Consider the following 27,333-nt stretch of genomic DNA (forward strand, 5'->3'; position numbering starts at 1 on the left):
TTTCCAGCTTGCAGTGGCCTCTTAATCTGTTACAGGGGACTCTGGACCTCACTTGACCGCTGCCTGCATCCTGCAGGAAAAAATTGTTGAGGAAATGGGACAAAGAACAAAATTCTGGTGTTGGGAAAAAAAAAAAGCCCCGACAATCACAGGAAATACCTATGATTTTGGCAAAGCCTTTCAATTATGGCTAAATCAGCTCAGAAGGGGGATTCTTCACTGTCAACATTGCTTAGATCAGCTTGAAGTGTGATGACCAAAAAGAAAGGAGCTACGCAATTCATAATATATATAAAAGACAAACATGACATCATTGTGATTTCTATGCGCAGGATATATCAGAACCAATTAAAACACAGACTGAGGAGCAAATGTTTTACAGTGTTCAGTCACGAGCAATAGAAACTCTTCCCATGAAATGATAACAAGGGGTAACTGGAGATAAAATACTCCAGGGCAGTTGAAAAATGAGTTCCCCCAATTCTTTTCCAAATTTAGTGTGGCTTGCTTAGTCAGAGCTGTTTACATGGAGCAAGGCCAACTTTCCCACTTGGTTGGTCTGGCAACGGCGCAGCTCCAGCCCATGTAAATGTGACCTGAAACCCGATATTTATCCTTGGAGAACACATAATTTGATCATCTCCAGTAAGAGCCTGCAAGCAACCAAAATCACCCACAGGAAAAGATGCCAGCGATGGAAGTGGAAGGATTTCTGTCAAATCAACGTGGCGAGGGTCCCTTCCTCCTTTCTTGAGGGTTTAGATCCTGCTCCAGGATAAACTTCGCTAATGTTTCATGATGCATCCACCCTCGCACTTGATCACGAAAGTTTAGCACAAGTTTCGATACATCTTTTAAGACTAAAAATTCAAGTAATTGTGCTGAGAAACAAGAAATATCTGCTGGCTGCCCACTGCAAACTGGCAACCCCCCCAAGCTTGTTTCTCCGTGCTTCTCCACCGCCTTTGACCTTTTTAACTCTGCACAACCCGCGCTGGACACTTGTACAACTCCAAGTCATCAGACCCACAGTATGTCCTCAGACACCCAACTCTTTCTGTCAGACTTGACTGCTTTTATTGAAATAAACTGGCATCCAAGTTTAAAAACTCAAGGCAATCGTTGGCAAGTTGTCCCTGGAATTCCTGCTGGTTTCCAGCCCGGCGGGACGGCCGCGCAGAGCCCGGTCACCTCACCATGCCACACTGCTCCGCTCTCAACCTGGTGCCAAATGGCCTGGAGAGATGCAGGTCAGGAGAATTCCGAATGAAAGATCAGAAAGGCAGTAACTTCTCGGCCGGCACACAAGTGTCGCTCACACGAACTGGGCTTCAGCCAGTTGGAAGTCAGGAAGGGAAAGAGGTAAGGACTTGCCATAGAAGGTGTTTTTCCACTTCAATATCCATGTTTGGTGGCAAGATGATGAGTCACCATCCCTGGAGGGGTTGAACAGACATGGAGATGAGGTTCTCAGGGACACAGGATAGCGCCAGGAGTGGGTTAATGGTTGGACTTGATGACCTCGAGGATCTCTTCCAACTAAAATGATTCTATGATGCCAAGAGTAGCAAGAAGACCCTGACTCTTCCTCCTCATAGCACAACTGCTTAATTCAGAAGCTTTTGAATGGAGTTTTCAAAAAAAACACAATCAGTGATATGAACCTCTTTGGAGGTCTGAGGGGTTTGTCTTCTTAAACCATTTAAGCCCATTGGAAAATATAATTTGCACCCTGAGAGACATGAACTGTAAAAATAATTTTCTCTATCAAAGCAAACCCGAAACAAAATAAAACCTAAAAGAAACAATAAGCATTGTGGATGCTGAATGCCAGCACACCCAGTACTTCAAACAAGTGTGAAGCATTGAGACAGAGCAGGAATGAATGACTTTGACCTTGTATTTCTTCCACATGGCCACAAAGCCATCAGAAGTAAATATAAAAAGATCAGTTGACCGTAACCACATGGTGCTTCACCAGCCAGGAGTGCAACCCACAACTGGGGACATGCTTTTAAATGATAAACTAGAAACTACTGGGTGCCTTAATGGTATTCAGCAAATTCAGTACCGAGCTTTAAAATTACTCCCCTCCATCCATCCATCTATTCACCCACCCACCCAGATGTATAATCTTATTCTCATAACCCATCAGGACATCAGCTATACGAGTTAAAATAATTTCAGTGTTCAGCTCCTGTGCCGATACATCCCAAGTCCAAGATAAACACCATCTTTGATTGAGGTAAACATCTCAAATTGCAGATGCTCTGGAGCCCCATGAATCAGCAGCTCTGAAACAGGTCGGATGCTCGCCATGAACTGAGAGAATCAACCTCTGCTGTGATGCTGTGCGTAAAAGCTGCTCTTCCCCAATTCACCTGTTCATTTCAAACATCATTTTCATTTATTAAATGCATCTGGTAACCAAAAAACCCATAAATTACCAGCAATTCCCTCTTTCTTAGAGTCTTCTTTCTCGTGCGGTACTTGTGGTACCACCCAGAAACTCTTTAAATCCAAGAGCTCCCAGGCTTTATCCTACCCATATAGGGAGGCAATCCAAAATACTCTTTGTTATTGAAAGCACAGCTCAGTTTAATCTTTATTTATAGAAAGAGTATTTTGATTATTCATGAGTCATGACTTACTACCTGTTATGAAAAAAGGGATGACAGACACAAATCCCATGTTCTGATGTGGCTGAATTGTGTCTTCGCAGCTTTGTTTGCACTTATTTAGTCAAACCAAGAAGATCTCTGGTGGAACCATCTCTCTTCCCCACAGAGACACACTACAAAATACAGTTTGCACTTGATAAAACATTGAAACAAATTATTTACTCTCAGTTTTATTGTGTATTAATGGAGACTATGCTCATTAAAAACTCATAATGCCGCAACTACACACACCCAAATCACCCATCTGCAATACGGACACCGAATTGCACGGGTAAAATTCCAGTTAGTCACTCAAAACTCAATGCATAGGAGAGTATAACACCCATCACACCTCAGATCATCCTCTTCCTAAACCTCAGCACCCCTTGGGTGCTTAACCCAGCTTCTCTAGAGGATAAGTGGGAAAGTTGATTTTTAAGTTCATGTAAACTTGATCCACAGAAAAGGAGGAGCCAAAAATAACAGGCTCCGTTCCAGCCTCGCAGATCTCCCTTTCTACAATTGTACTCGAGCACTTAGCTCTTCCTCAAGTGCTCTGCTAAATAATACATATGAAATTTTATACTGAGCTGCACAATTATCCCACAGATTTCAATAGCTTTATACAACTATCATGTTCTTCTCAGGCAACTTCATGAGCATCTCGTATTTCAGAGTGAGCAGACAGACCTCACACACTCTACAAGAAGGCTCGTTTTCTAAAGAGTAACTTGTGATTTAACTATGGACCCTGTTATTTTACATTAATTCTGAAAGCTGCCTCATTATTAAAAAATGCAGAGCAAAACACAGAGCACTAATCCTGCTTAAACACAGCGCGTCTCTTGGGTCAGACCCAGAGACTCATTCCAGGATTCCTTTCCCCTTCCCTCCCAGACCGGGATCAAGAAAAACCTTCTTAGGAAAGCAGATGGAGATGCCTTTGTTACAAGGAAGAGACAAGGGGAGATGGGTACAAGTTACTCCTGGGGAGATTCCAATTGGACACAGGGATTTTTTTCCCGGTGAGAACAACCAGTTGTTGGAATCATCTTCCCAGGGAAGTGGTGGGTTCCCCAACACTGGACACTTCAAGATTCATCTGGACAGGAGGCTGGGCCAGCTTGTCTAGACTAGGCTTTACCAAGAAAGGCTGGACCAGATGATCCTTGAGGTCACATCCAACATGGGATTTTGTGATTTGCCATCTCTCATGCTGGGAGAAACGGATGGACAAGCTCTCCGGCCAGAGACGGGTCCTGCAAAAGCAGCTCCACTAGCACTGCAGAAAGAAGAGGCCATGAACCTCAGGAAACCATCCGATCATAGAACAAATCCCAGAATCATTTTGGTTGGAAGAGACCCTCAAGATCATGGAGTCCAACCATAACCCACCCCTGGCACTGCCCCACGTCCCTGAGAACCTCATCTCTGTCTGTCCAACCCTCCAGGGATGGTGACTCCAGCACTGCCCTGGGCAGCCTTTTCCAATGTTTAATAACCCTTTCTGGGAGGAAATGTTACCTAATATCCAAACACTAGGGCTGGGGCAGGGATTGGGGAAAGCAATAGGAAGGATCTGAATTCTAACCTTCAAATGCCTGAGCTGCAGCTGGTGAGATGAGGCGCTCTGGTGTGGAACAGCGGGGCCACCAGCTCCGCAACGCTCCTGTTGCCGAATGGTTATTTAGAGGAGAAATGAGATTTCACAAGTTGCCTTTGCACTTGTGCCAGATTAAAAAAAAAAAAATCCTAATAATCACAAATTACATAAAGGCCAAAGCTTGTGGTTAGTCAAGCAGAAGCAAGCGCAGCACGAGCCAGGGGTTTGATTAACACCGTGTCAGATAACCTTACCATTAAGGCTGCTGAAATATATCCTTTATTGGTAATGGGGTTAGAAGCAGCAATGCTCTGTCTAGAAACAAATATTCACAGTCAAATTCAACAGGAATAAGGTCTGACAATCCTTTATTTATAAGCTTACTTCACCACACCAGAAGAACCAGAGATTTAAGAAAACAAATGAAGCCAGTCTAGTTCTTGAGGGCCACAAGAAGCTAAACTCTGCTCTCTGTTATGTTAATTTGGTGAAGGTCAAGGGTTTTGAGGCTTTTTTTCAAGTCTGTGAGCCACTAATGGAGAAACAGACACCAAGAGTGTCTTGAGCAGCTTTCTGCAGCCCGGATCTCAGCATCACTTTACACATCACAGGAGGTTACACAAGAATATTTCCTTGGGAACATTTAAACACCTTTCCAAAAATGTAAGCCAGTGCCGCATCAGCCTTTGCATCAGGATGATGTGTCCTCTCCTCCCTCCCTGTGGCACTGCAGTCAGTTATTTCACTGCCCAACCATCCGCAAGGTAAAATAATGAAAACCATTCTCACATCGGAGATACAGATAACAGAAATAACCATCTTCACAAAACACTAACTGAAGGTCTTTCTGAATATGTGGCTATTTATACAGACACACATCCCTGCACAAGATTAATTTTGTGCAACGCTTGGAGCACGCTCATGTAGATCCAGGAGATATTTTTACTCACTTTTTTTCCTTAATTCTTTTGCCAAAATTATGCCATACTAGACAGGTCTATTAGAATACAAAATTACTCAAAGGTGTTTATGACATTGGACATTGGTACGAGTACACACGTCCTTCCACGTGAGGCCTTATTGATGCTGAGGTTACCTTAGGTTAAAGTTCCCTTTATTCCCCTTAGGTTATAACTTGTTTCACCACCAGTAAGTCAACCCATTTTATCCCATTTCTCTTCAACAAACACACAAACTCCACAAAATGGAAAAGGGCTACGTGCGGGTAACAAAAGGACAGTAAAGGTACCACCGGGCACTTGCAATTTTTCTCACCAAACTGTAAGATGTTTGACTCTCTCTTGGCTCCGATATGCCTTGCCCTGGTGCTGTGCGGTGGAAGGGTGTCTGGATGCTCTCGCACTCTCTCAGGCCACCTCCCCTTGTGGTCTTTTGACACGTTGCTTTCTTAGTAAAGGTGTATTTTTAAAATTCGATCTCCGCTACAGCATCCCAGGTAGTTCTTTCAAGTCAAAACCAGAGTGATGTACGTGCTGTGAACTTGCTGAAGCTTGGGGTAAAATAACAGATGTGCATTTCACACAGGAAAAGGAGACAGAACTATTTATCCCTATCGGATGTAGCCAACAACACAGGTCTTCATATGGACAAACACACAGCTCTTTGTGAAAACCAAAAGTCAATTGAATGCTCTTTTTCCCTTTTTAAAAAGGACAAACAAACTAATATACATATATAATTAAGCTTCTAATGAAACTTTATATTACAGGAAGAGGAATATGTAAAAGGCAGTTCACATCCCAAGGAATTTTTTTATCCCATCTCTCACTTGGAAAACAAAAATGGGAAAATATTTCATTTGTAGTGCATTTTTAGTCATTTGCTTCAGGTTCTCATTAATTTCATGCTATAATACTGCAAGATGAATGCAAGGAACTTTAATGGTTGTCACTGCAAAACATGATTAGGGAGAGGATAGGAGGACTCACCTTATGAAACCTAGAAATTTGAGTGAAGCGTCATTTCACAATCCCCATAATGTATCACCTATTTTATTGTTTCGAAGCGTGGCCATACAACGGGATCATGATGCCACTGGGATTGTATTGGCCAGCCTGTGCTTGCCCTGGTTAAGCCACAATTATTCACTATGACTTTGTGCAAGCTGGTTTTTGCACGTGTATTAAACACGCTGAAAAAATATTTCCATGATATCATCCATCCATATGTGCACCCAGCAGCCGCAGAACAGCAACCGGTATGGACTAGTGGTTTTAAGCTGGGAAAATGAAGCACTAGATGAATGTTTCTTAGTTCTAAATGATTTTTCCTAATATGTGGTTAACCTTTCTATGCCTTAGCTAAGCCAAACTAGACAAATTCTCCCGGCTGATAGTCTGTTCTCAAGTTCAGAAAAATAAGATAATATCCTTAAACATGTTTGCTAGATCTTTAGAAATAAACGGACTTGAAAAAATCATTGCATTCACGTTTTGCAAGAAATACTTCCAAGCATTAAAAGGTCTATACTCAAGCAAATAAAAGTCTCCTCTTTTACAAACTCACACTTTTCTGCTTCTCTGTGGATGATGATAACTCCCTGCAAGCAAAACCACATCATTCACTGAATTTTTAATTCTGCAGAAGAGACAGGAGGAAGCGTTTGCACCTCATCCTGTGGGGAGGAAGGTTCCTCCCCACTGCTGCAAAAAAGCATCAATTAAAGTTAAGAGCCTAGAATAAAAAGCGTATAATTATTACACGAATCTGCTCAGCAAACCCCATGTAAAACAGGCTGTTTTTCCACTAATATACAGATGGGGAAGGGAAACTAAAGCTGTGCAATGCAACAGAAAGGCTTGATAATAGAAGAAACACCATAAACACTTCTTACCCTGTCTGGTTTGATACGAGGGGAGCAAGACTCACCGATGCTCAGCTGAAAATAGAGACCTCAACCAAGTCTCCTCTCACCCTCCAAAACCCTGGTATGAATAAGTAGGTCTGATTTTCTCACTCACACTTTACTCAGACTCTACTATAGCAGCTGCTACTGCCCCAGCATCCTGGTTTGGGATAGGATGCGGTCTCTTGCTCTCTTCCCATTGTGAAACGGGTCTTCCCTTCCCTCACGAAACCAACGCAACCGCTCCAAAAGCCCCTGCTAAATTTAACCTAGAGACAACCCAGGGGCAGAAGCAGAGAAAATGAGAAAAAAAAGACATGAAAAGAAAACACAGGAGAAGAAGCGAACAGGAGATGGCTGTCTGGGGCTTCCCAACATGGGAGACCAGCCAGTGGCCTCCTTTTCCTTCTTTTCTCCCACTCAAATTTAAGCAAGGCCATAATTAAGATCCCAGTATTTCCAACACACTGTCAAAGAAGGAAAAAAGTGACCCAAACTTTTTTTTTGGCCAAGCTAGAAGGCTTTAATTCATCATTCCTTACTTGGCAGAGTTTATGCCTTCCTGAATTAAAGCTGGGACCTGACTAATAAAAGTATACCTTCTGCTAGCAAATTTGGAATTAATTCCATGAATTTTACCCTGAAAAGAGATGAAGTAAAAGCAAAAGAACTCCCAACTTGCTGCAATTGCAGCAGTATCAAAGATGAAGCGTTGCCTTTGCATTCAGCAGGTCCGCTCTTCCTACAACCAGCCAGTGCCAGCAATCCAGATCAGCAGCAGTAGAAGAAACACTCCCTGGTCACAAGGACGTGGGTCAGGGGAATTTAAGGAAAAAAAAGAAAGAAAAAGAACTGTGTTTAGAAATAATTTGATGTGAATGTAGCAGAGGACACGTACAAAGCAAGACCTTTATCTCATAGTCACTTATGCGCAAAATGCTGGGGTTTAAGGTCTAATTACTCTCCACAGGTGGAGTCCCCAAGGCGTCTTGTGTCCTCCATGGAGCCGGTTTCACTAAAGCCACTTAAACACAGCGGAATCAAGCTCCAAGGGCTTACAGACCAGCCACTTGACAGTCGGCCAAGTGTTGTACATTATTCTTCTTCCGCCTGGACGAGTTTCAGCTCCTCAAGCGCTCATGAAAGCACCACCGAGAAGACAATAGGGTTAGCGCTGGTGTTTGTTTTTTCCATTTCTCAGAAGGCTTCCCGGGAAGAAGCGCCAGTCGGCTATTGTCTCTCTCACTAAATGTGTGTTTGAGTCTCCTCGGCCGCTCAGTTCTTCCGCTTCAATGTTTTAATGCTCCTTCCTTTTTGAAAAAAAAAAAAAAGATAAGTTGCCTCATTTCCTCTCCATTTATCTTTCACATTCAGAAAAGCTTGTGACAACACAACGCAACTTGAAAGGAAAAAACCAAATCAAAACCACCTTCTTCCAGCGCCGTGTTTGTATAGTTGGACCACGTGAGCTTCTGGGCCCGGCAAAACAGACAGGCAGGTTTTTGTTAAGAAGAGGAAATTTGTTCTTGATAATTTATTTGGAAATGGTTTGGTGGGAGCTCTCCTGCTGGGTCACAGTACCTCTGCGTACGGACAAGCCGAAAGTACTTGCCCATACGCCACGACTTGTGGTCATGTGTAACCGGAACCTCAATCAGTGCATTTAACCATCTGCTTTCAGTGCTCTTGCCTTCGTACAATCAATCACATAGCTCTGATTTTATAAGTCTCGTTCTTCCATCATATGTCTCCATAATGTTTTGTCCATCAGTCCAGTCTGAGCTCAAATCAACACGGATGCTGATACTTCCTCTCTTTTTGGAGAAGAACACGGTTCTCTCTTTTGCTTGTCCATTTCAAAACTTCCATTCTTCATCTTGCTGTGTTCTGTAAAATGTTTTATTTTGGGGACTGAGAAAAAAAAACAGCCCTAGGAACACAAGACGCAAGAGCTGATAAGAATAAAAGAAAATAACTTTGTGTGATGAGTGTTTTATCTGGCAAATTTATGTATATCAGATTACATTTTCATTTTCTGAATGCAGACATAAGCGTCAGTAATGCTATTTCAGACAGACTGCACGTGAAGCACGCTGTCACAATTCGCTTCAGCGGGGAAGCAGACAAGCAGCAATCTCATTTACAGACTCACAAGTGCGGAGAAGGATGCTCAAGCCCTGTGGCAAAAGGGGTCACAAAGTGTGTATGCTAGCGCAGGTCTTCATAAGAAAGAGCAGATTTTGGAGAATAACAAACAACTACGATTATGTGGTGTTGCTTTGAAATTATACAATGTGTTTTTCTTTGTGTCTTTCCCCAGACTCCTCGGTTAAACGATTGCAGAAGATAAAGGAAAGACTGTGAAACGGTTCCGGTTTTGCTTCAGCCTCGGCAGGTCTGCTCTGCAAAAATTTGCCATGTGAGCGTCCAATATCCACAAAGTGTCTCTAACGGAGTAATGCTCATCCTGAATCGCAGCCAAACCCCAATTCCTCCACAGGCTGCCTGCATTTATGGACTCCAACTGAATTTCAAGCCCTGTTTGCATTCTTCGATGGTGGCTTCAAGTCAGCCTGGGTGTTTCTGAGACACAAATGCAGGGAAAGCTGCATAAATCCATTTTCTATCTTCATTTGGGCCAACAGGATTCACCAACCTGATGAAGTGCAGGATGAGCACTGAATTTCTATGAAATATTTTCCCACCTAACAGCATTTGGTGTGGCTTCAAAACACCCTCAAGAGCTCTTTAATCAGCAACATGAACCTCCTTGGAGAGACTTTTCTATCCCTTACATTATTCCTAGAGACCTCTACTGCACAGTGCAACCATCTCTTCCGATGAGATGCTACTCAGGCTACTCGTGCAGCAGCAAAAAGTCTTTGTACCCTGGGACACAAATTCTTTGCTATTTACCCTTTCAAGCATCGCTGAGCAACTATTTCACCAACATTTTCACCATAAGCTTTGCATAAAACCAGCAGCTTCATCCAAACAGGCGGGCTCTTCGTTAACTGCAAAGCAGCTCAGTGAAAAGGATAATAGAATTAGAACAGGCCAGGAATTTTGGAAAACTGTATTCGCAAAAACCGCCAATACGATTCGTGGATTCTTTGTCATTTCCAATGCAAAACCAGGGAGACAAGGAGAAACAGCGTTGAAAAAGCGCATCTTATGGCCTCCGCTTTGCACCGAGCTTGAATAGCAAAGACGCACCAAACGTTCAAAAACGAGCCAGTTGGGTTGAACCGTCTGGCTCCAAAAGTTTGGGTTTAAATTGAGCCAGGACTTTTTCTTTGCATGTCTCAGAAATCCAGAGGTCAGGACAACAAAACATGGGCCTCGGGTTCAACATACTGGTTTCCAATTTTGCTTGCATGCTTGCCCCCCTGAGAACATGTGCCACCGCTAACGGCCACAAAAAATATATATTCTAGGAGATGATAGTCTCTTTTTAATCAGTAACAAGGTCAGATCTTTGTGTTGCAATTACTTCACTTTTAGAAGTAGCTCCAAAACTAAGAGGACAGTATACATGGTTGAAAATTAAAAGGCATTTTTAGACAATGGGTTTTGCTGCCACCGTTGTGAGGCATCTTCTCGTGTTTCCAGGACTGCTGGGTACCAACCACGAGTCTCTGAAGCCACACTGAAAGTCTAAACACCAGCTGAAGTCCTTAACATTACAATTTTTGCTTGGATGTATGGAAAATATCTGCTTAATGTGCTTCAGAAGAGCCTTCTGTGGGAAAAAAATGGAAGCATCAGATCTTATCTCATTCAAGAACGACTAGTACAGAGCAACGCAAAGCAAGTTGGAGGACATAACGCAGCCCTGGCTTCGAGATTGAGCAGATATCCTAACATGCTTTATAAACTCTTCATTTCCTAGGGTTTCTCCAATTTGTAAAATGCTGCCTCTCAAAATCAAAAGAAAACATAGAATTATAGTACATAAAGAAACACATAAGAAACAAAAGGAGAACTGTTCTACTGGCCAGCAAACACTTTTCTTTAAAGTTATTTAAATAAAAAAATAAGTCTTTCAAATGCATTAGAACTACCTTTTTGCAAAACTGCGCTGGAAAACTCATTTTTTAAACATACACTCTCCTTTGCATGTCTACTGCATATAAAAGGCATTTCTTCTGGTTAACATATTATTCAGGCCGGAATAATTACACATCAGAGAGATGCCTAATTAGCTAATCTTTAAACTTTCCAGATCTAAAAAAAGATCCCAAGGCATGTTTTATGTATATAGAATGATGTCAGCTGACAAATACGTGGCACAGTCCGTATTATTGTGGTTGTAACCAAGAACCACATGAATCAATGTTTTGGGCTTGTCTTTGCATTAATCGAGACGACAGGACTTCTGAAGGAAAGCAAGAGTGTGTTCTGTAATCCCGAGAATCCACTATGAAGATACAAGAAAATTAGCCACACAATACAGGAAATACAGAATATAAGCAATGCTGCATTTTATCAGCAGCGTGCACTTTCTTGGAAGACTCCATAAGGTTTTAAAAATCAAACAGCTGCTGCGAGAAGCAACAATGAATAGAAATACTTGGATTTACGACTAAAACTAACAGGGGACAGAATTGACAAAGAAATATTTGCAGTTACCACAACCATATTGTTTTAGACTTACATCAGACAAAAGCTATTTCAACAGGAAAACCTGTCTTAGCCAACAGCTGGAAAACTCATAGCCTGATTCTGGAAGGAAAGGGGACTTATTAGTTTTTACAGATGTCTCCATTCCCACCATCCAAAAGGAGCTAAAGCTACAAACAGAGAGACGGGCCCCATCTGCCACATGGCTTTCCCATCCTCCCCAGGCTGCGCACGCTCACGTCTCTGGCATCGATTCAGCCTACACATCTATACATTACGCTCACAGAAACTCAACCTGACATTCTGTACAGCGTCCTCAAATTCGGCTTTAGATTCATTTTTGGTTCAGCGTCCCAAGAGCAGAACTCTAGACGCCTCTGCTATCAAAGGGGCTGGATTTTATTTTTACAAAATTGCTCTTTTGCAGACAATAATAATAAAAACCCAGGCACAAAAATAACACCTGCCAGCGTCAAGCGTGACGGGGAGAGCACAGCGACTCGGCAGTTGACCACACTTCCTGCTGCCTAAATATTTAAGGCACGCGAAGGAAAAACCACGTAGCAAGATGAGTAACTAACCAACCACAAGCTCGCGCTCAAAGTAACCACATAGTACGTGATGCTCATTGGGTTTGTGTGTCTGTTTATGTTGGTAACTCCCTAGTATCGCACTGTGGTATCGGTTTGAGACATCCCCATTCTGGTGTGACGTGCTGAGCAGCTCTGTGTTTTTTCCACGCGTCAGGGAAGTCGGTGATAACTTCAGATGGGGCCGTCCTTCTTCACTTCAGACACAAATTCTTCCTACAACAAATCCCAGCACTGCTTCAGTTTAGGATTTATCACCACTACTTGGCCACAGCTCCCAAGGAATCATCACAAACACATCAAGCCCCAAATGCTCCATCTCCAAAGTCTTCGACAGAAGCGTCTTTTATCACAGATTTCGGGTGGGACATTGTTTGAAAGCAGCTTCCTGCTGGGCTCTCCTGCTCTCAGCTAAAAAGCAGTTGAAACGCAAGAGCAGGAGGAAGGGATTGAAGCTCTGGTGAAGAACAGTGAAATACATATAACAATACAGGGACCTTGATTCTACAGCTTCTGAGGGAAGCCCGTAACAAGGACAATCGAATTCGTAAGGAACTGCTGTGCTAACAAAATACCCACGGTCCCTCCGGTGGCACAGCAATCACGTACCGTGACACCAAGCAAGGACACTGCAGCCATTCCCTAAGGAAAGCACCCACTGCTTAATTAAAATATCTCAAAAGGAATGAGAGAAACAGGAGCTGAACCCAAATACTGGGTCCAAAAAATGCAACATGGCCAATATAGCAGACTGGTGAAGTATCACACATCTAGAAGTACGGTTAAATTAGGATTCAAGTTTAAATTAGGATTCAAGTTTTTCAGTTGCCTTGATTTTGATGTCCAAAGAGAGAGGGGCTCAAATCCTGCGTCAGTCCACATGGACACTGACATTCTTCCCCCTTCCTTGGGTCTGTTTTTGATAAAAGGCTGATGAAAGCGTTATTAACATCATTTTCTACTTAGCACATGATTTGCTTCTACAGTTCAAAAAGTTTTTGAACATCCTAGAGATCGATTTCTTCTATTGCATGCATTGTGATGGCTGAATTGAGACTTTGGCATGGGCTTCAAATACCTTACAGACGCAGGTCGGACTTCAATAAGGGTCTTCTCTGTGGGCCACCAGAGGGGTAAAGGAAATTCCAGCCGATTCCCTGTTTCCTGGCCATAGCTGGAAAGCCCACTGCAAATTATCAAGCTTGGTAAAAACACTAACAAAGAACTAAACAACTATGACTACATTTTAAAAGCACATGGAAAACAAGAACTCACGTCTCCTCTGTATCTTTAATTCAGATAATCCCTTTTCTTTAAAATCACATTGAAAAGTTCCATCTCCTAAGTATGTACGTGCCCCATTTATTGTGGAGCTCTGAAAGTTTGTGGTGTGGTGAGCTGGAAACAGCAGGGACTTGATTTATATTTAAGGTAGGTAAATGCCACATTGAAGAACTAGATCCTGTTTCTGTGCCTGCTACAGTATGGATAAAACATATGTCACATACAGCAGAAGCTCCCAGGTGGCTCCTGCCATCTCCTTTTTCTGATTTGCAGAAGTGCTGAGCACCCGCGGTCACAACAGAGCCCAGCTGGAAATCTGGAGAGAGCATTAAAAGGGCTGATTCCCTGAAAAATTGAGCACTATGGTTGTCAAGCCCCAGATTCATAGCCATAGCTCCTCATATATGAAATAAAACACCACCACGTAGCACAGCATCTCAGCAGGAAGATCAGCTGATTGATGTCTGCACTGCGCTTTGTAGCTTGGCAGGTGTACAGGAAATCTCAGAAGGGAAAAAAAACAACAAAAAACCAAACCCAAACAACAAATCTGGGGTTTCCTACTGAATGAAGCCAACAGAAAAATACACTAGAATTTGCCTTTGCATTCTGGTCTCCCTCAAGCATCAGCGGTGAGCTCAGGGCTTCAGACCCCTGGACCTTTTCAGCTCAAAGCTTATGGTTGGAAGTTGTGTTGGCTTTGTGGCATCGCCTTCATCTCCAGGGGTGAAGAGCTGCTGGTAGCTGTGGGTTTCGCAGTTATTTGCTACACTGCACAGAGGGCAAACGTGGCAACAACAGGGTTTAGTTCAGCAGGAAAGTCCCGGCAGTGGTTAGAAACCCTCCCCACTCACCTCGGGTTTCCCTTATTCCAGCTCCACGTCCCCCAACCCCTTCCCTCCTCTTGCAGGATATACCTGAGCTGTTCAACAGAGCATCCAGAGAAAGGAAAAACACGTTTTCTTTAGATTAATTCTCACCAAAAAAAAAAACCCAACTCATCCATTTTAGCCGCAGTTTTCTCAAAAATGCAATCTGAGGCAGGCACTCAGCATGGAAACTTCGGTCTGAGCAGCTGAAGACTGGGAAAGCCTCATTTGCAACTGAAAACAGTGGAAAGTGTCTGGCAGACTAAATTGCAGACAATGATATTACTTACAGAATATCCCAAGAGCAAAAAAGGCTTTTTTTTTTTCCCTTTGCACAGACTCTGCCATTAAATCTTTGCCTGGGGACAATGAAAGCTTATTTTTCCTTCCGTGCGACCGCTACAATATGTGGAATATTGAGTGAAAATATGCAAGGATCCTCTGTATCACATTCGATAAAAGCAGGTTGGTCTTAAGACAAGGTTCATTTGAGATACTTAACATCCCCAATGCTGCTTCAGGAATCAGGTCACAAACACGGCAACCAAGCTCAGCAGAGAATCGCAGCACAAATAGCAACCGTGGTTTCATGCACAGGACGAAAATACCACGTAAAGCTTTAAAAATCGCTTCTTAAGGTAAGAGATGAGCTGGGCTGAAGAAGACCACGAGCTAAAAGGGTGAGTGAGCTTGATGCTGAGTTCCAGGAGGGTGGTGGCATCTTTTGTAAATTTGAAGCAATGATGCCTGTACGTCTCTGAAAAAAGGAAAAGCTCCTTGCCAGGCTGCAAGTTTCCAGATGCAGTGCACAAGGGCATTTTTTTTAAGCTGGGATCCCAACTAAAAACCAGTAGTAAATCCAGGAAGACATTACTCCAGCGAGTGATCCACCACAGGCAACAAGCAGGGGGCTTTTTAGAAATTGTATGTGCAGACAGAGCTGGCTTGTGAACTCAGCAAAATCTGCAGCTACCTTGACCTGGGGAACATAAACCTTTGTGGGAAATCCCAGATGTTTTTATAATACAAAGAAGCTGTAGGCATTTTTTTCCTAAGGTTGGCTGTGCAAGTATTTAGTGATGAGGAGCTGGTCCCTAGCACGTACCCCAGGCATTAACCCAGCGGGGTTGGGACCGTGGCAGAGGCCTGGCTGTGCTCTGGGGACGGACACAAGCTGCTCCTCCTGGTCCTGGCACTCCCCGGCCCCACTTTCTAGACATTTGGCTTTGCCTTCGTGTGCTCTGCCTGCTTAAACAGTAAACAACCGCAAACAAGGATTGCCTTACGCTGTTTGTGTAATACCACCAACCTCTTTGTGAGGACCAGCACGTCCCCCGCACAAGAACTTATGTGCAATTCAGGCGTAGACGAGCTTTTCTGCAAGTTGCCTGTTGCAATGAGTGAGAGCCGCAGTCAAAACGTGCATCACTCTGCGAAGCACAATATAGAATGAACCTGGAAAAAACAGTGGCATTTCTGGGGAGCTGTGAACTGACTGTCTTACACCATTAGGAGGCTGAGGGGAGACCTTCTGATCTCTGAACTGCCTGAAAGGAGCTTGGAGCCAGGGGGGGTCGGGCTCTGCTCCCCAGGAACAAGTGCCAGGAGCAGAGGAAATGGCCTCAAGTTGCGCCAGGAGAGCTTGAGGCTGAATCTTGGGAACAATTTCTTCCCCAAAGGGCTGTGGGGCATTGGAACAGGCTGCCCAGGGCAGTGCTGGAGTCACCATCCCTGGAGGGTTGGACAGATGGACATGAGGTTCTCAGGACATGGGGCAGTGCCTGGGGTGGGTTATGGGTGGACTCCATGATTTTAAGGTTCTCTTCCAACCAAAATGATTCTATGATTACCAACGATCTCCTTACAAGTCCACTATCATTTTTGCTGGTGTTGTCAGTGGAGAGCCCAGAAACAGGCTGGGCACTGACGCGCGATGCCACCTGGACAGACACCATAACAAGGCACCACATTCACCATTTAATCCACAACACGTAGAAAAAAAAGCAACCCAAGGACCAGCTGACTTGCTCACTTTACATAAATCCGAAAAGCAGCGGACCCGCCACACAAGCAAAAGAAAACTATCTGACAGACACTCGGCTGATTTGGCACTGAACGCATCATCCGCAACGCAAGCCTCCATAGCATCTGCACACTCCTCAGGGACCAGGCTGCTCAGGGCAAGGCAGAAGAACAGGCTTCAAATCAAGATCTTCACAAAGAACATCAAAAAGTTATTTTTACTAAGTATTTTTGGATCGGAAAATTTATTTAGAAAAAATAAATCACCTGCTTTATTCCTCATTAGGCTGATTTCCTAGAAGAATTTCAACCGTACAAAAATCACAGAATCACAGAATGTTAGGGATTGGAAGGGACCTCAAAACATCATCTAGTCCAATAATCTACATACTTCTGATAACTATATTGCTTTTAACTTTTTAATCATCTAACCAGAAGAACCCAAGAGTCTGACTCACTTTTGTTTTCTACTTCCTGATGCTGGTAGCAAAGAAAACTACCTTGTTTTAAAAAAATAGATGCAATAACTAAATAATAACTTCAGTAGTGCTACAACGGCCTAATAAGTAGGCTTAAAGCTTTAATGCTATCCAAAGTGTCAGAGCAACTGTTCATGTTTCAGGTATTAACTAACATCTTATCACAGAAGCATGAGATTAAAGGCTTATGATTGCAAAGATTAACACTTAATTAAATACCTGGAGAAACTAATTCACGGAAACCTTCGGTTATGCATATCAAGTTAAGCATTAGTATAGAAACAGCACCAAACTTTTAAAAAAATATGTAACGTTAATTAAAAAATAGAGGATAAAGTTTTCAGAAAAGCCAAACAGGCAAAGCCTTTCTTCACGCAAGTTTGAGGCATTTCCACAAGCTTTAATCTTGCTTTTATGGGAAGGTTGGCCTCATTTTGTCACTGTCTTTTAACTGCAAAAGCAACTAAAATGCTTGCACACATGTTCAAAAACTGGAAGCCACTTGTAATTGTTCTTTAAGTGTGAAGAGAACAGTTATGTTTACTATATGCAAAGGGAAAAGCTGTAGGAGGAAAGGCTGCTGTACTTTAAAAGTAGCCAGGACCGCACTGCTTACGGATATTGTCCTTCCCGATCCAGACACTGGCTTTTCAGCTGCTGCTGCCCAAAGGCATCGACTACGAAGCTGTTCTCATCACCTCCAAGCTTTTTTTTCCTGCCCTTAGTATCAATAACATTTTTACCAGATGCAAAGACTGTCTTCTAATTTGTGACCAAGCTGCGCTAATTGAAGAACCTCCAATCTGCAAGGTTTTGGAAAATAGCAAGTACAAAAGAGCAGCTGAATCCACGCTTACAATTACAGGTTTTGGGGCAAACGTGAGCTTATTTCTCTGTTCTGCTGTTGAGACGAAGCTCCTTCCATTGATGCCCTTGCTTAATTCAACATCGTACATTGTGTTTTCTACACAGCCAGCAGAAGATTTTAAAAGCCACACGCCTTCCCCTACCACCCAGTGATTTCCTTTCACTTATACTACCCAAAAAAACCCTTATTTCCCAGAAAAAAACCCACCATTCAGTTTTCAAACCTGGGCTCTGTAGCAAGCATTACGTAGCACATCATCATTAAGGCCAGTTTTGTGCAAGCAATATGTTTTGTTTTGGTGTAAGGAGCTGGAGATGATCAGAGCTCACATTCGGAAGTTACCAAGTACAATAAATTCTGTTCCAGTTGGGTGGCAAATACCTTTCCCATCAATCACGTCCCTGGATGCGTTTTACTTGAATTTAGTCTAAAGCTAAAGCACCCAGCCCCCTGAATTAAAGAATGTAAGAACCACAGAGAAGCTGCCTATCCTTTCCGACACAGACAGGCACTATTCATTGAAACTACAGGGTGAAAATCTGCCACTGGCTCCAACAGCAACAACCTCTCTGAGGACTAGAACTTCCCAGAAAGCAAGTAAAGCCAATAGGATTTTTCTTTGAAATCTCATTTCTTAAGGTCTTCAAGAACTTGGACACTTAGCAAGGTGAATATAATGAAGAATAGAAACTTATATACATATTGAAATTTGTATTTCCTACCCACTTCATTTCATTTTTTCATTCCATGGGTATTTACGCCTAGTTGGATTGGACTAGAGAGCACTCGTCAAGCGCTAACCCGCAATCATGAACTCTGGATTCAGTTGTGTTTGTAAAAGAAAATATTACTCTGCCCCTTCCTTAGATTTTGGGAATTGTGGAAAAATCAGATCAGCTTTTGTCATAAACCTCAGAACGCGGAAATGAAAAGCGCCCTCTAAGAGCTCTGAAGCAGATGCTGGCAAGTCCAGAGAGACGCTGCGCTCCTGCTCTATCGGATGCTACAGCCACGCTCACCTGCAGAAAACAAAGAGAGAGGACTTCCAAAACACAGCGAGATGTAGCTTGGAACAGGCTGAGAGAAAAAGCACCAAGCGTAGCCAGATTTTTTACAAAACTCAGTTATACTCGCAGCTGTACACCAAATTAAAACCAGAAGGGCTACGCGACAGTTTCAAGCAGAAAATCCAACATCCAGCCTGAGCGCCTGTCCAAAACAGGCCAACTTTTCCACAATTAATTCCAAGTTATTCTTCCACCCTCCAGCATCCCTGCTCATGGCTGTGGCTGCTGGTGAGAATTTCCCTCCAGAGCTGCATCAGGCCTGGTTTATCTCCCTCCAAGTCAGTGGGACTTATTTCCATACAACTGATGATATTTGTTCAGTTCCCTGTACAGCTAGCGACCGATTTCCTTATCTTGTCTTTTACGTAAAGAATAAATCAGGCCTCTCTTCAGTCTCTAAAACTTGACAGAATAGGAAGAGTCTGTCTGCTTTTTCTTGTAGGAACACCTCTAAAGTGCAAAAAAACCCCGCCAAAACCTGTCTTAATTAGTACCATACTGAAATCCATAGGCAAAACAAATGGCTAGAAAGAAATTTCTTACAGACATGAAGTAATAGCTTTCACTGTCGAATGAAAAGAAGATGGCTGGAAGGTTTGCTCAGAAAAAAGCCCCGAACAATGAGGAAACCCACAGGGTGACAGCACCATCGCTGCTAGGAAAAGAGACGGAAAAGAAGGGAAGGAAGAAGGAAAAACTGCATTTAAACAAACAAATCAAAAGCAAATTACTACAAAGCCTCATCCTCTGGACAGCCTAAGGTTTACAGCAATGGGTCGACTGGATGTGGTCAAGCACGCTGAGCATCTTTAATAATAAAACAACCTTCAGAGAAGTGCAGTTTTTTGTATGCTAAACTCTTTTGAAGATGGGCCTGTTGAAATTACCATCGTTGGGTGCCTGAAATCTGTCCACCTCTCCCAATTTAAAAAAATGTGGTCCTAACAGACCATACATAACAGCATAGTTTGGTCCCCTGCTGCTGGGATGGCATAACAGGAAATGAGTGAGAGCCTCAGGGCCATTTCTCCCTTGTCCCCGCTGTGAGAACTGCTTCCACGACTGTTTCTTGCCTAATACCAGAGACCCAAAGCAAAAACTTTCTATCAAGAATCTTGAAACCTGCGGCACAATCTCTCAGGCCATCCTACTATGTTGTTTTAACAAGCACTTTCATCTTTTTCCCCAATTTCATGATTGCACCTTGAGTCCACAATTCCCCACTGCCACCCCATTCCGCTCCCTGTTGGGTGTAACACTCATTAGATATCATTAGACAAATCACATAACGAACACCTCCCATCACAAGTTTAGCCCATGCCTCATCAAACCAAAAGCATGAATTTTTTTAATAAACTCTTTTCACATGACCAGCTCCCAGTCTCCTAATTATTACTGCCATTTTTTAAACTCCATCTGTTTCACTGGCACCCTGAATAATTCCCATGCAGCCCCACCAAAAACCTACAAAGAAGGATTTTCTCCTCCAGAAGACCTTCCTTGTTTTCTAAGGGCTCAGTACAAAACCTAGAGGAATAACCATACATTTCAAACACAGCCTCACATGCATCGTACCACTAACAGACTAGTGAAGACCGCTTGAAAAATTACACCTTGGCATCGTACATTCTCTTCTTAGGCATTATTTTCTAGAGAAAGCACATGTTATCACGTCAATAATTATATTTTCTGACTTCCAGGTGCGGCTCAAGTTGTTGTCCCATGTACCAGTACATAGAGCTCTCAACGATCTGCAGTTTGGCCGGTTCCCTGCTACCCCTTCTTCCTTAAAAGCACAGGTGCTGAGGTGGAAATCCCAGCTTTTGCATCCAATAACAGTGGTTCCGCGTTGGATACGTTCAGGATTTTCTCTGAAATTCATTTCTCTGACTGGTCCAACGAGGCCCATGCTTATTCACCCTGTGCCGAGGGCTGTGTTCTCGGCGCTTTATACAGACACCTACATCTACGTTTTTACATATATTTTTTACATAATTTTACACATTGCATAATATTTGTCCTTGTTTTGTTCTCATCCCTCAAGCAACGTGAGCAAACAGACTTTTGGAAATAAGAAAGCCTGTGGATTTATAGGGATGGCGATGAAAACACCGTATCGGTTTATTGCTGAAAACTGCATCTACCCCTTTAGCCCTCACTTCCATTAGTTATGTTGTGTTTTAGCTTAAACGCTGCCTAAATAAACTACAAGGCTTTACAACACAGGGGCAACGGCTTCACGCAGTTGTGTTTAACTCTGCCCCACGCAATTTTGGCTGGCACCCCCTGCCGGGAGCAGCCCAGCGCGCTGCAGAGCTGATGTCCCACCCAAATATCCACAATTTTCTCTGCCACAGGTTGAAGTTGGCATGGAGGAATTCTATTTCTGCCATCCCAACTCAAAAGGTGCCGGTGGTCAATCGCAGCGAGGTTCTCCTGCAAGGACGGGTGCACAAGCCACCTGCCAAGCTACACTAAAGGCGATGCCAAAACCAGGATGCATAAATCACAAATATTAGTGTGTTTACCAAAATGCCGGTGGGAGGGAGCACTAGAGATGATCTAGACCAATCTTGCACTTGAAGGATTTCCTGTCTTGAGGCTACTGATATTTGGGGCAAAGTGAGTGAGCATCCCAAAATGCACCAAGTTTGGAGAACGTCGCTCGCTGCAGCATCCTTCAGCCTCTGTCGCACATCCGCCTTCACCAGTGTTGTCCCATTCAAGCACTTGGATTCACAGTTCTACCGACAAAAAGTTGATTATCTCCCTACCCTTTTTACTAAGGATCTCCCTGCATCACCTCTGGAGGAAAATAAGACAAAACCAAACACCAAAACTCTCAGTCCCCCAGTAAAACCCACCTAACCTTTACAAAGCCAGCCAAAAAAACGTGCTGCTTAATCTAGAGAATTGGCCATTCTGCCTTTTTCCTCCTCAGACGAGAAGAGCTCACCATGGCACTTGCTCTGGAAATATGTCAGTCTAAGACGTGTAAGGTAAGCAAGGTCTAAATCTTGCAGACTTCAGCCTCCACGTGAGGAGTAGGTTTAGCGAGCTGGCTGGACCACACTCATATTCTGATTTAAGATGCTCTACCTGATTCCTTTTCTTTCTTGGAAGTGCTAATTTACTGGCAGCCTCCGTACAAAGTGCCTCAGTAATTAGTTTTCAAAGCAAGAACAGCAGACTTGGGATAAGCACAGTGTTTTACTCCAATTTTTCGCAATGATTTCACTTGATTACTTGCCTCTGCAAAGAAGTGACAGGCAAACTAGAGATGTGTCTGCAGAGCCACGCGGCTCTTGGCAAGGGAAAGGCACCTTCCCTTGCAGTGACAGCAGCGTCACATACTCACACCCCGTATAGTTCCACACGTGTCTGAACAGATAAGGATTTCCCAACCCTCTGACATGAGTTCCCCATTCTAATTCTAGATGATGTCCAGGGCAAAGACCGGCACGATTTCCTCTTGCACAGCTGTGAAGAAGCTAATAAGCTTCCTGAATATCCCACTTTTTCTTTTTTTTTTTTTTCACCTTCAGTAATTAGACACCAGCCCCTTCAGGTGCTCACAACTGCTCAGTTTTCTGCTCAGTCAGGGAGCAGAAAACTTGAAGTGCTGAACTCTGCAAGTGCAATTTTGGCTGCAGCACAGGGATGAGTGTAAAGAAAAACATAAATCTATGAGGATTGCACCCTCGTGGCTGTGATGGGACTTGAAACCACCTTTAACAGCACAAAATTATGATACTGAGGGGTCATTGTCAAAAAATCTCCACACGTGATGCCCGCAGCTTTGCTGATTGCTTTTCGAGTGAAAGCTGTTTAATATTTGCATGTCTTCCCCGCTATGGGAATCTCTTGAAAGATCAACTGTGCTTCCAAAAGTCTTAAGAGGGGAGTGGTTCAACATTTGCACTCCCTCTATACCACAAAATAACATAAAAAATCGCAAAGCAACAGAAAGAAAGGCTGTGGGCACCACCCAGGAGTCACCCCGCGGGCTGAGTCATGAGCGCCCAGGCTGATCTCCCAGTCCACAGCAGCGAGGACTCTCGCTGGCTTCACATGCATCATACGTAAAACACTGGAATGGGGCTTTCTCTTCACATGCAAACTTTTATTTTGCTTGTAAATCTCCAGCCTTCAAATTTGATTTGTAAATACCTGCTACCTTGCTGATAAAGAGTGTGGGTAGACAGGCAGGACCAAGATGTTTTATCTTCAACTACTCAAAGAACACAAATACCTCCCCAAATACAGGATTATGCTCTTTTCCTTCGTAGTCTAATGGTAACATGCATAAATTTAAAGTATTTTTTTTGTTGGTTTCTCTCTCCTAATACTTCAACGGGATAAAAAATTGTTCTTACACATGTTCAAAGTTTACCTAAATATCCACCTAACAGTTTTTCCACTGCCTTCAATGGGCTCTGCAAAAAAATCAACCCACACAGTCTCAATCCGATCTACCTTGGTGAAATCTAGTGCCTTCAAAGCTTTGGGTGCTGGCGAATTGGGACCTTAGTGCCACACGGGCACTTTTGGGTCACATCTCCACATTTTTCCTAAGTTTTTTACACACAGTTTCACATCGCATCTCTCCACACTCTTGGGAAGTTTTTTACACACAGTTTCACGTCGCATCTCTCCAACTCTTGGGAAGTTTTTTACACACAGTTTCACATCGCATCTCTCCACACTCTTGGGAAGTTTTTTACACAGTTTCACATCGCATCTCTCTACACTCTTGGGAAGTTTTTTACACACAGTTTCACATCGCATCTCTCCACACTCTCGTAAAGTTTTTACACAGACAGTTTCATGTCGCATCTCTCCACACTCTTAAGTTTTTACCGTCTACTCTTGGGCATGTTATAATTCACTCCTCGGGAATTTATCACGCATTACCGTTTAAAAACCGCCTGCTCGAAGCCGCTCGGACACTGTCCCTCTAAAGCCAGCGCAGCCCTGCCCGGTGCCCAGCCCGGCTCGGGCCCCGCGGTTTCCCGCCCTCGCCCCCCGGGTGCTTTGGTCCCCGGCCGCTCGGTCTCCCCCTGCCTTGCCGTACCTCGGATGTAGGTGCACTTGCTCTCGTCCAGGAGGCTGGAGGCTGAGCCGCCCATGCTGCCGGGGAGCGCTGCCGCCGCCGCCACCCAGCCCAGCCCGGCCGCTTCCTCCCGCAGGCGCCGCCTCCCGCCCGCCGCCGCCAGAGGAGGTCGGGCCCCGGCGGCGGGAGGGCCCGGGCAGCAGGAGGGATCCCCGGCCCCGCTGCCCGCCTCCTTTCCCTCTCTCCCCCACCCCTGGAAACCCCGGGGTTGCGAAGTTTTGGAGCTGGAGGTGGCACGAGGCTCCAGGAGCGGTGATGGAGGAGATGAGGGACACGTCCCTCTGAGGGGTGCGCCTCTGGGCACAACTGTGGTTCATCAACGTGCAGAGCGCTGCTGGCTCCTCTTGCTGCCCTCATCTCAAAACCCACACGCTCTTGGAGACACACTGAGACCCTTCCATGTTTCACACAATCACACAGTGTCAGGGACTGGAAGGCACCTGGAAAGCTCATCCAGTCCAATCCCCCCGCCGGAGGAGGAACACCCAGATGAGGTTGCACAGGAAGGTGTCCTACTTTAAAGACCATTGATTGTACATGTGGTACATATAATGGGAGTGAAGTCCACCAGAAATATTCTCCAGCATTTTACAAGGGGCTGGAGCACAAGTGTGATGGGAGCAGCTGAGGGACCTGGGGGCTTCAGCTGGAGAACAGGAGCTGAGGGGAGACCTTCTGATCTTTGAACTGCCTGAAAGGAGCTTGGAGCCAGGGGGGGTCGGGCTCTGCTCCCCAGGAACAAGCGCCAGGACCAGAGGAAACGGCCTCAAGTTGCGCCAGGGGAGGTTGAGGTTGGATGTGGGGAACAATTTCTTCCCCAAAGGGCTGTGGGGCATTGGAACAGGCTGCCCAGGGCAGTGCTGGAGTCACCATCCCTGGAGGGTTGGACAGATGGACATGAGGTTCTCAGGACATGAGGCAGGGACAGGGGTGGGGTATGGTTGGACTCTATGACCTTGAGGGTCTCTTCCATCCAAAATGATTCTGTCATTTTAAAATATCCTTCAAATAGGGCACCTTCTTCTACCAGGGATGTTGAGACACCATAGGATTCATATGGCTCAACCTTTGGGGCCATATCTTCCCACTCTGGTCAGCCTCTTACGGGGAATCCCGGCAGCTTGTATAGGATGCTATTGATCTGTGATGCCAGGATGAACAATAAATCTACACAAGCAGGCAATAAAATGCATGATACTTCATCAAATATTTTCCAGTGATCAAACCAACTTGCTAAAATGTGCAAAAGCACCAGTTTGCAGATCCTTGGCACAGCAGTGCAAGACAGTACGGAACAGGTATCCAAATTTTCTTGCCTCTGAATAATAATTTCAGTGAGCCTTTACACCATTTTTGACTTCCTAAAGTATTTTCTCCCATTTTGATTTTTTTATAATGGTAATTCAGTTGGGCAGGAATGCGTAGCTCACCATACATTATTGTGCCTGGTATGTTTAGTATGGAGTAGCTGAGTTGCAATGGATATGGGTTCTGCTGATATGCTGGAGATTGACAGCAACTGGAAGTTATGTATTTTAGACTTAAATACTTTTGATTGAGCTTGCTGTGAAATTGCTTTGAACTTCGCTAAGTTTCGCTTACGCAGATTGTGCATTAAGGACATTTAATATTTTGCCACTTGGTGGATCACAGGGTGGTTAAAAATTTTGGGCTCAATCTTAAAACTTTTTAAACGAACACTAAACTTGATCAGATGTGAAATATTGAAGAGAGTATGTTACATCAAGTTCAGTGTTCTGCCACCTCCTTGAAGAAAGCTGATTGAAAGCAACTTTAATATAAATTCACACTCTCTGGGCACACACTAATTGTACTGAAGTGTAACGGAGCAATCGTTTGACTGGATTCATCCAGAGCATCACCAAAACAGCATTTCACAAGCCTATAGACATCTTGGCTGAGAATATAATACTAAATCAACAGCACTTGTAGAGGTCAAATGTGAATCAGATTCTACGATCGATATACCTGGTTGTTGAGCTCTGTGTGAGAGCTTTGCACTTGCAGAAAGGCAGATGCTGCAGTTTGCTCGCTGCACATCTTTGAGCTGTGTGAGCAGACAACCATGAGGAAATACTGTTTACTGCTGTGCAATTTAAAGGCATTAACTCAGAAGAATTTGGCCTCCGCTGAGTGTAGCATATCTTTTATCAGATGTATTTGAGAAGCCTTTCATAACATACAATCACATGTAACTTGCGAGTCAGCTCCAGGAGTCTGGAGAGATAAACTGTGGAAAATTCATGAGCCGTAAACTGGATTGTTATTCTCTCTCATCATTTAGCAGATGAAAATATGACAAATCCCAAAAGCTCTTTGCCCAAGAACAGATGTTAGTGTGCATACTGAATGGGAAACCTCCCTGTCTAATTACAGGTAGAGTAAAAACGAAACAAGAACCGAATAGGTTTTTTAATTATAACATTTTATACTTCAGTAATACCTGATCCCCAAGATCCCCAGGCATTTCACAAATGCTACCTAATTAAAGACCATAATTTTCCTTTTAAGATAGGGAAATGCTGTGTTTCAATGGCAAAGTTTGTATCTTAAGCATCTTAAAAAGATACCATGAGAAATGTGAGCAAGGCCAGGAACAGATATAAATGATCCTATTTCTATACTGCTTAATAACAAAACCACCCTTCTCTCAGATAAGAAATTGGCTGTTTTAGATTTTAGTCTGACGTGACTCATCCGCACTGCAGCGATCAAAGATAATACTATCAAAACAAAAATACCACCAGAGGCAAAACAAATATTTCCCCACTTTTTCTCCTATCAAATCCCGATCTTTAAGGGTTTGTTTTCCTTTACTCTCCCAAAAAAGTTCCTTCTGTAAACACCTGCTTTGTATTATATCCTAAAGGGCAACACGATGGAGCTCTTCCATCCCATGAAGTGAACTTGCGAGCGACCAGGACCAGGAGAAGCAGCTCATCCCCAGCAAAGGGATGCAGATCTGTCTCCGCTGCCCCTGTGACTTCACTTGGGATGGTGTGACATGAGGAGAGGTGGATTCTTGTGTCACCAGCGCCCAAGCTTCACTCATGGTCCCGACCCACGAGGCAGCCAGTGAAAGTACTGGGAGCTCTCGTACCCAAAAAGCCACTACGCTGCCTTGGTTTGTGTCAGTCTCCAACTCTGTTTTGGGAGGAGGATGTCTCCACAATGACTTCTTTATTATCTCCCTGCGGAGGGAACCGTGATGTCACCCCAACGTGCCGCAGATATAGACATGACAAGATCCATTCTCAATGCAAATGGG

At 43.9% G+C, this 27,333-nt stretch overlaps 1 protein-coding gene across 1 annotated transcript in view; it reads right to left on the bottom strand.

Annotated features, from left to right (window-relative positions):
• The window catches only part of NIBAN1 (niban apoptosis regulator 1), a 60,576-nt gene extending 36,441 nt beyond the window's left edge, over positions 1 to 24,135 (bottom strand). The window contains exon 1 of the mRNA XM_082054375.1: positions 24,006 to 24,135. Within this exon, the coding sequence (XP_081910501.1) occupies positions 24,006 to 24,060 (55 nt within the window). The 5' untranslated portion in view covers positions 24,061 to 24,135. The remainder of the gene's footprint in view (positions 1 to 24,005) is intronic.
• Positions 24,136 to 27,333: the final 3,198 nt, after the last annotated feature.

This window comes from Streptopelia decaocto (genome assembly GCF_964273445.1).
Source record: "Streptopelia decaocto genome assembly, chromosome: 5".
NCBI lineage: Eukaryota > Metazoa > Chordata > Aves > Columbiformes > Columbidae > Streptopelia > Streptopelia decaocto.